Below are 8,521 nucleotides of genomic sequence, written 5' to 3'. Positions count from 1 at the left end.
CTGTCAAATTTTTCTGATCCAATCCTGGGAAATCCGGGACGGTTGATAATTCTGATTCTAGTACCTGCCGATCTGTGAAGATGATTTCGAACGCATATATGGCATTTCTTGCAATTACTCTTGCGGTTTCTACTCAGAAAAAATGAAAAGAATCAAACATTGGTACAAATTGAGCCCGATGATTTTAAAAATACTATTGTTCCATAATAATAAATAAATAATAACTTAATAATTGGTATGAATTTGCTCCTCGTACCTTGGAAATGATAATAATTGAAACGTGTAAGGCTATATTCCAAAAATTAAAAGAGAACATTAATTTTATTAATTTATTTAGTTAATATAGCTAATTGTTTATACACTGAACACTAAATAAATTAAATTGTCGTCTGCAAACTTTTATTAATTACATCATTAATGTATATTATAAACAGCAATGGTCCTAATTTGGACTGTTTGGACCGCCCGTCGATCAAAATTTTCATCGTTCTCAACACGTAGATTGTGCGCCTGCGCATTGAGACCGTTTTTAGTCTAGCGCGTTCGCATGAGCGGCAGTTAGGGTTGCCAGGTCGCCAAACCTAATAGCCGAACAGACCAGCCAGTTTGGCCGAACGTTTGGGTAAAAAAGCCGGACACCCTACATTATTGAGGATTTTGTTTCTCAGTATTAATAGGTACGACAAAAAAAATTATGTAGAATCAAGCTTTTTTGATTATTACCATAAATCTCAAAGCCGGACAAGCAGGACACCGTTTATTTTGGACGGACACGCAATCAAAAAGCCTAACGACGTTCTGCTTTCGGCCGGTAATAGAATCAGGGTTATCAACCGTCCCGGATATTCTGGGATTGCATCAAAAAAATTTGACAGATTTGATACGACTTCCTTCGACAGCGCAACAAGCCGAATGAGTCATAGCGATTGACGCAGCATCAATCTCGCATCATTTGAAACCGTCAATCACGTACGACTGATCAATGGCAATTGATCGTCTCTGGGATCCTTTAAGGAATTTAAAGAATATAGCTTCGCACGTTTCCATTAATATCATTTCCAAGGTATGAAGAACAAATTCATACCAATTACTAAGCTATTATTTATTTGCACCAACGTCTGATTCTTTTCAATTGTTTTATGAGTAGAAACCGCAAGAATGTTTGCAAGAAATGCCATATCTACGTCTGAAGCAGGTACTAGAAATAGGGTTATCAACCGTCCCGGATATACCCTGGGATTGCATCAAAATAATTTGACAGATTCGATACGACTTGCATCATTCGAAACCGTCAATTGATCAATCGCAATTGATCGTCTCCGGGATCCTTTACAATATTAGAATGGCCATGACCTAAATAAAACGGAACATTGTGTATTACCCTTGAAAATATAGTATGTATTATGTTTTAAAAATAAGCTTCAAGATTTATTACCTGATCTTTTGTATTGTCTACTATTTTAAGGTAGTTTTAAGATATTAACATATTTGACGTATATGATATCGGGAAACCATTACACACATTCGTTAGTTTAGTTAAAACTCGTATAGTTATAGACTAATCGTCAATGAGTAATACATAAAAATAATTAATTCGTTAGAGAATGAGGTTTTTAATCGCAGTTTGATGACAGATTTGTATGCGTGTATTAAAACCACATCCCGTTGACAATTTTAACGTACATTAAACTTGTTAAAAAAATAGTAGTACTTTGAATTTCGTACACAGTGCAATATTTACTACAGTCAATGTGCAACTAAAATGATAATAAAAAGTTTGGGGTTATTATTAATGATAATATTATTTTTATCATATCTGAAAAGCAGTCATGGTAATAATAACTCAAAATGTTCGCAAAAAACAACGTGTTCTAACTGTATACGTACGCCACAGTGCGTTTGGTGTAAAAAGGAGGTAATTATAATATATTTTACTACTATTAAATAAATTAAAACGGCAATTAACACCGAGTACAAATAAACTCCAAAAATGCATTTTCTGGAGCTATTAAAATATCTATCCTTATATGTTTTATTTTTATAAGTCTTTATGTCGTAAAAAACAAACTACTTTCAGGTTAAAAGTACGGAAGAATTTTCAATAAGATGTTTTGAAGAACAATTTTCGCTGGAGCACTTGTGTGAAAAAAAAGATATAGTTCAACCAAAATCAAAGATAGAAAAACAAGAGAGGGGTAGATCACTCGGCATGAATTCAATTCAAGTAGCAAAATATTATGACTTATTTATTATATTAATATTAAATACACATAACTTATCTTTGTTATTATTTACAGCCACAATTGGCGCATCTTTCAATGAGAGTTGGCGAAAAAATTCATCTGCCAATTATGTTCAAACAGTTGACAGATTATCCAATTGATTTATATTTTCTAATGGATTTTTCTACTACGATGAAAGAACGACGCAATACAATATCAAAATTAGCCAAGTCGCTTTCAAAAGAAATGAGAAAACTTTCAAATAACTTCCACATTGGATTCGGAAGCTTCGTTGATAAGCCAGTAAAACCGTATTCTTACACTAGTCCTATAAAGTGGGAAAGATTTTTATTAATTGTATATCAATGAAATATAATAATTTGCAATCAAAATATATTATTTACAGGATTGCACAAATATGTAATAGTGAACCAGTTTGTATGAACTTGTATACTTTTATACATCGAATGAAACTATCCAACGATTCTGAACTATTTTCAACAAAATTGAAAAATACGCCAATGTCCACAAATGTTGATTTTCCAGAAGGTGGATTTGACGGTCTGATGCAAGCTATGGTTTGCAGTGAACAGATCGGTTGGCGAGAGAAAGCTAGAAAGTTGTTGATTTTCGTCTCAGATGGTCAATATCATTTGGCTGGAGATGGAAAATTAGGGGGTATCGTGGAACCCAACGATGAAAAGTGTCATTTGACCGAAAATGGCAGATATTCTTATGAATTAAAGCAAGATTATCCATCGGCGTATCAGATTCAAAGACAAGCTAAGATAAACAATATCAACATCATATTTGCAATCACAGAATCTTATGTTAAATATTATGACTGGTTCGGAGAAGAGATAGCTGGTGCGTCTGTTGTGACACTATCTGAAGACTCTTCGAATATAATAAGTATTATCAAAAGCCACTATCAGGTAAGTCATCAAATATTTATGGTATATAGTTGTTTAATGTCACCCAATTATAAATTTATTAATAATTCATAGTGTATAGATTGTTCCGTTGTTGGTGCGAGTTCAGTTGTTGGTGCGAGTTCAGTTGTCCTTTGTTTGATAAATTATATTTTCACTAGTAAAAATATATATCTACCGATGAAAATGTATTTCAATATGATTACACTGTAATTATATGCTTCAACAGTACACTGCACGATTTAGATGGTAAATAATTCACTTAAAACTAGAAAAATAATAAAAAACAAATTAAAATATGTTTTTAATATACTTAATAAAAAAAAATAAACGTTACATATATGTTATCTTGTACTGGAAGAAGAAATTCACTGAACTTATAAAATTATATCACTACAATTTGTTTGAACATAATCCATATATAAAAATGACTGTTTTTGTATAATATTATTGAAAATTGCTATTTTTAATTTTAAACATTATGGGGAAAATTGTGTATATTAATAATAATTAAAAAACTTAAAAACATCTATATCTTAAATTCCAAGAAGTATGAAATTTATAAAAACAATTATTTTTTTATTAGAACATAACTGTACACCGCACTTTGAACATTTAATAGACGATATTTATTTACAGCCAGGTAACTTGCATCTTTGACGTGCATTATCAAAAACTACCTAGTGCCCATAGTTGTCCATTCTTATATTTTTGGTGGAATGTAAGGTGTTGTTGAATTTCATCTTTTTTTCTCAATTTCTGCTTCTAAAATTGTTATATTGGACCGTCCTCTTTTTTATAAGTGTTGTTTTAAGGAACCCTGAATGATATAAACTCTGTTCTGTTTCTACACGAAAATCAGCCAAAAGTTATATTTTTTCGTCCTTTGAAACTTGCTAATATAATAGCCAACCGTTTATTATGGTCATATCTAATAAATGGTAGAATAATCTCATGTACACAATCAGTCCACCCATAAGGTCAACTCCACGTATGCTTATTGTAATGTATAACAATATTTGGTGCATCAACTGTCAATTTTCTTTTTGTCATATCTTTGAACTGTTTTTGGTAGTTCTTTGCCAGCATAAGTTGATAAAAAAATCACTACTTTATTGTCTTTCCATACAATAGAGGACACTTTGACTCCATCGGCTTCACATACATGTTCCAATTGAGTAGAAAAAAATTGAAATAAATAGACTATTCTATCTACCAACTCATCATCAAAAAAACATTAATAAAATTAAAACAGAGTAGCCAATTCCGTTATTGACGAAGGAAAAGATTTGTCACCTTTAAACGTCTTACTTTCTTCATTTGAATATTTTTTTTTTTTTTCATGAAATTTTAGAAAATTTCTCCTTCTGTTTCTTAGCTTCTTTATTTGGATTTCTTTTGGTGTCTGATGGGAAATCATGGTCACATCCATCTGGAAATAATACATACGCTACTAACATATCTACATTTATCAATATTCCCCACCGGGTGACGTTAAACAAGGATGTACATTTTTTTAAGTAATACTACTGCTTTTTAAAACTTTTAATTTGTAGGAAATCACAAATTCCATTGCATTAACAGATAATGCTGGTCGATCTGTCGAAATAAAATATCATAGCAAATGCAATGGAAATGAAATGAAAGAAACTAACGTATGCTCTATTCCATTTGGAAAACCTGTTATTGAATTTCACGCTTCAATTACAGTTTTGGAATGCCCAGAGGACGAATCTCAATGGAACCAAAAAATACAGATCGTACCGGGATATATCAATGAAAGTATGACTATCGAATTAAACGTACAGTGCAAGTGCCCTTGCGAATTGGACAAACTATCTGAAGTCAAATCTGAAATGTGCAAATCAAATGGTAAACTAATGTGTGGAATTTGTTCTTGCGATTCAGGTAGATACGGTCGCTATTGTGAATGCGATGGAAACACTGCAATTGATACTTTAAAAGAAACCAACAGCTGTATAGCACCTAGCGATACATCGCAAGTTTGTTCGGGAAAGGGCGATTGCAAGTGCGGTAAGTGCGAGTGCTCACTGAGAAAGAAATCTGAAGAGATATACTACGGTTCTTTCTGTGAATGCAACAATTTTTCGTGTTTGAGATCCGGAAATTTGTTATGTTCTGGTTCTGATAAGGGTACTTGCGATTGCGGTCAGTGCAAATGCAAGTCTGGATGGAGCGGCAGAGCTTGCGAGTGCAAAGAAACTAACACTACTTGTATAGCTCCTGGAAAGCAAAAGGTTTGTTCGGGAAACGGACACTGTGAATGCGGAGTATGCAACTGCACCATGACTCAAGAGTTTAGATATTCAGGACAGTTTTGCGAAGAGTGTCCGAGTTGTACGGCGGAAAGATGTGACGAACTCAACCCCTGCGTAGAATGCACTATACACAAGACAGGAGATTATAAAGAATCAGAGTGCAAAATGAAGTGTCAAGAATATCAAATAGAAGAGGTGGATTTTATAGAAACATCAGATGATAAGCAAAATACTCAAAATAAATATAATATGTGTAGATTAAAAGACAAATTTGGTTGCACAATTGTTTTTCAATACAGATACAAAGAAGATAACATCAATTTCGAAATAAGGGGGCAAAAAGAAAAAGAGTGTATAAAAGAACTAAATATTTTGGGTAATAAGCCTTTACCACAAATAAAGTATAACTCGATTTATATACAATATTACTCTATTATTTCAGTTGTATAGTTGCTTTCTAAAACTTTAATCAAAAATTGATTGTTGTTCAACAATTTTTTTTAGTTGTAAAGCCCATGTTTTTAATATATATTGACAATTTGTAGTGTCTTCCAAGAAACTAGCATAAGTTGATTGTTATCGTTAACGAACCGATTATTCTAATTGTAAAATTGTTATGTGATTTAATCTCATTCAATTACACCACATATTGCTCCACTTGTTTACTTTCAAATATTGATAGACACTTCTATCATTTTCCCGGTACACCAGCTGATATCTCTCCTATGGATTTATTGAATCTTGCTTCATTCTACCATATCTTTACATGTAAAAATGTTTTGAACCCTAAATGTTTTATAAAATGTTTGAGCAACCTCCAAGTATATGGTGGAGCATATATGTTCATATAATTCCTTAAATGTTTTTATATTGTGAATTTTATGTTGTTAGTCCAATTCGTTACAATGGGGAACAGTCAACACCTACAAAAAAAGATATATTGATTTTTTCTCATATAATTCGAGTCATACTATTATTCCAAATATATTTTTGTAGTTTAATCCAAATATAAAATATTTAATTTTTTTAATTTTCAGCTATCATTCTGGGTGTGATTGGCAGCATATTACTGGCTGGAATAATTTTATTAGTGATATGGAAATTTTTGACTACTGTGCACGACAACCACGAATATGCGCGCTTCGAGAAAGAAAGCAAGCAAGCCAAATTTGATGAGGGAGAAAATCCGCTATACAAAACACCAATGACAACATTCCAAAATCCTACATTTGGAAAATAATTTTTTTTTTATAATATTATCATGATTCAAATATGTATTATTTATCAATTATATGTTGAGTGCCCCTGACTAACGTCACTATATAGTATTGCTGCGTGGACAATATTATATATATATAAAGATTATTCATTAAACGATTGTATATATCATACATGTTAAAATTTTATATTTTTGAAAACGTATGACTAGCGATATATAATACTATGTATTTTTATTTTAACGCGAAATAAAAACTAATTAGTCATTTTAGCTTTTTATTTTTATATATCATTTATTAACTGATACGATGCTAGTTGTTACTAGTTGTGATATGTTCGTGCGTCGCTTACTATACTTAAATTACTACATTATTATTATTAAAATTAAGATTAATTGATTTCAGGATATACATAATATTGATAAAATTTATAAAAATATTCCTATTCAATATAAAAATTCTTATTATGTAAGATGAATGAATGAAACGTTTTGAAAATTTAGCTGTGCGGTCAAAACTTTCTCCAGAAAAAAGTATTTTATAAAGAAATATTTCATTTCTAGAACAATTTACTCTGGAAAAAATAATAAAAAAAAACTCCCAAATATACACGTCGATGCGACTGTGTAGATTCATATCCCAACAAGCCTTTCAAAAAAAATCATAGGAAGTAATAGGTAGTATTTGTATTCCTTCATATACTCTTATGCACTTTATCTATCATGTAATATTCAGTTATATTATTTGGCAATCAAACAAGAGATGCTTGTTCCTAAAAACTGCACATTAAGAAATAATCGATAAACAGCGAACGAATACTAAAATCTTTTAAGCTATACTGCATATATTTTTTATATACTGATGAAATCTGTATTCCGTTCAAATGAAACAGACAAATCGTTTCAGCGTCATTGGGGGGGGGGGGGCAGGTGGGGTATTTGCCTCCATTGAATTTGTCCAAAAAAATTCATGTCATTTAATGAAATACTATGAATCTTAATGCAATCAAAATATTAAAAAAAAAACACTGTCTGGCCAATTTTTGCCCCCACCTTAGAAAAAGCAGAAATGGCATCTCTGATTGTAATCTAATGCTTTTCTTTCAAAGAAAACCTAAAATAAACAGTCTCAACACAACAGAAATATATCGAAATACATTTTCACCAATAGATACATATTTTTACCAGTAAAAATATGATTTATCTGGCAGGCGTTAGTGAAATTATATGGTTTCAACTCTTTCATATGTAGTAATATATACATTTACAAAATTATCATTATTTATTTACATGCAACGTAGAAATGTTACAGTGAATGTGAATTTTTCAGTGAAGTTATATTTTCACTAGTGAAATTCAAATACATTTTCACCAGAAGATATGTATTTCTACTAGCGAAAATATAATTTAACTGGCGCTAGCGAAATTATATGCTGCTCAAAAATGTCTATAAAACTCGATCAGACAGTTGTGAAACGTCAATTTACTGTTCAAAATCAAACCTAACCTAATGAGTTACAAAAGTTCCAAAAACTAATTATAGTTTTAGAACTTTCATTGGGTTCAAAGTGCAAAATAAAAACGAAATGACGTCCCTGAATCAGTTAAGAAATCAGTGCAATGAAGCACGTTATTAACCATTTCAGACAGTGCTGCACTATGTGTAAGATTTATTGATTGTATTAACCGATGACCGAAGTGAGCATTCGGTTATAGTGGACTGCTGCAGGTCCAAATCATTAAAACGTAAAAGGTCTTACTTTATTAGACCTGTATTATATATGTAGGTAATACAGATACACACATCCATATGTGTTAGCACTATTAATCAACCAAATACTTAATTATATTTAAAATACAATTAAACTGTGT

General features: G+C 31.3%; 1 protein-coding gene across 1 annotated transcript; it reads left to right on the top strand.

Annotated features, from left to right (window-relative positions):
* Positions 1–1,704: 1,704 nt before the first annotated feature.
* Positions 1,705–6,917, top strand: LOC148236070 (integrin beta-PS-like). The gene is made up of 6 exons (XM_088184221.1): positions 1,705–1,915; positions 2,078–2,224; positions 2,298–2,557; positions 2,629–3,157; positions 4,711–5,809; positions 6,471–6,917. The coding sequence occupies exons 1-6, from the start codon at positions 1,763–1,765 to the stop codon at positions 6,671–6,673; spliced, it is 2,391 nt and encodes a 796-aa protein (XP_088040347.1). The 5' UTR covers positions 1,705–1,762; the 3' UTR covers positions 6,674–6,917.
* The last annotated feature ends 1,604 nt before the right edge of the window (positions 6,918–8,521 follow it).

Source organism: Plectrocnemia conspersa, unplaced genomic scaffold (assembly GCF_051122295.1).
Source record: "Plectrocnemia conspersa isolate PC_06_02 unplaced genomic scaffold, ASM5112229v1 ptg000004l, whole genome shotgun sequence".
Classification (NCBI taxonomy): domain Eukaryota; kingdom Metazoa; phylum Arthropoda; class Insecta; order Trichoptera; family Polycentropodidae; genus Plectrocnemia; species Plectrocnemia conspersa.
The sequence above is the reverse complement of the archived record's forward strand: the minus strand, read 5'-3'. Positions and strand labels throughout refer to the sequence as shown.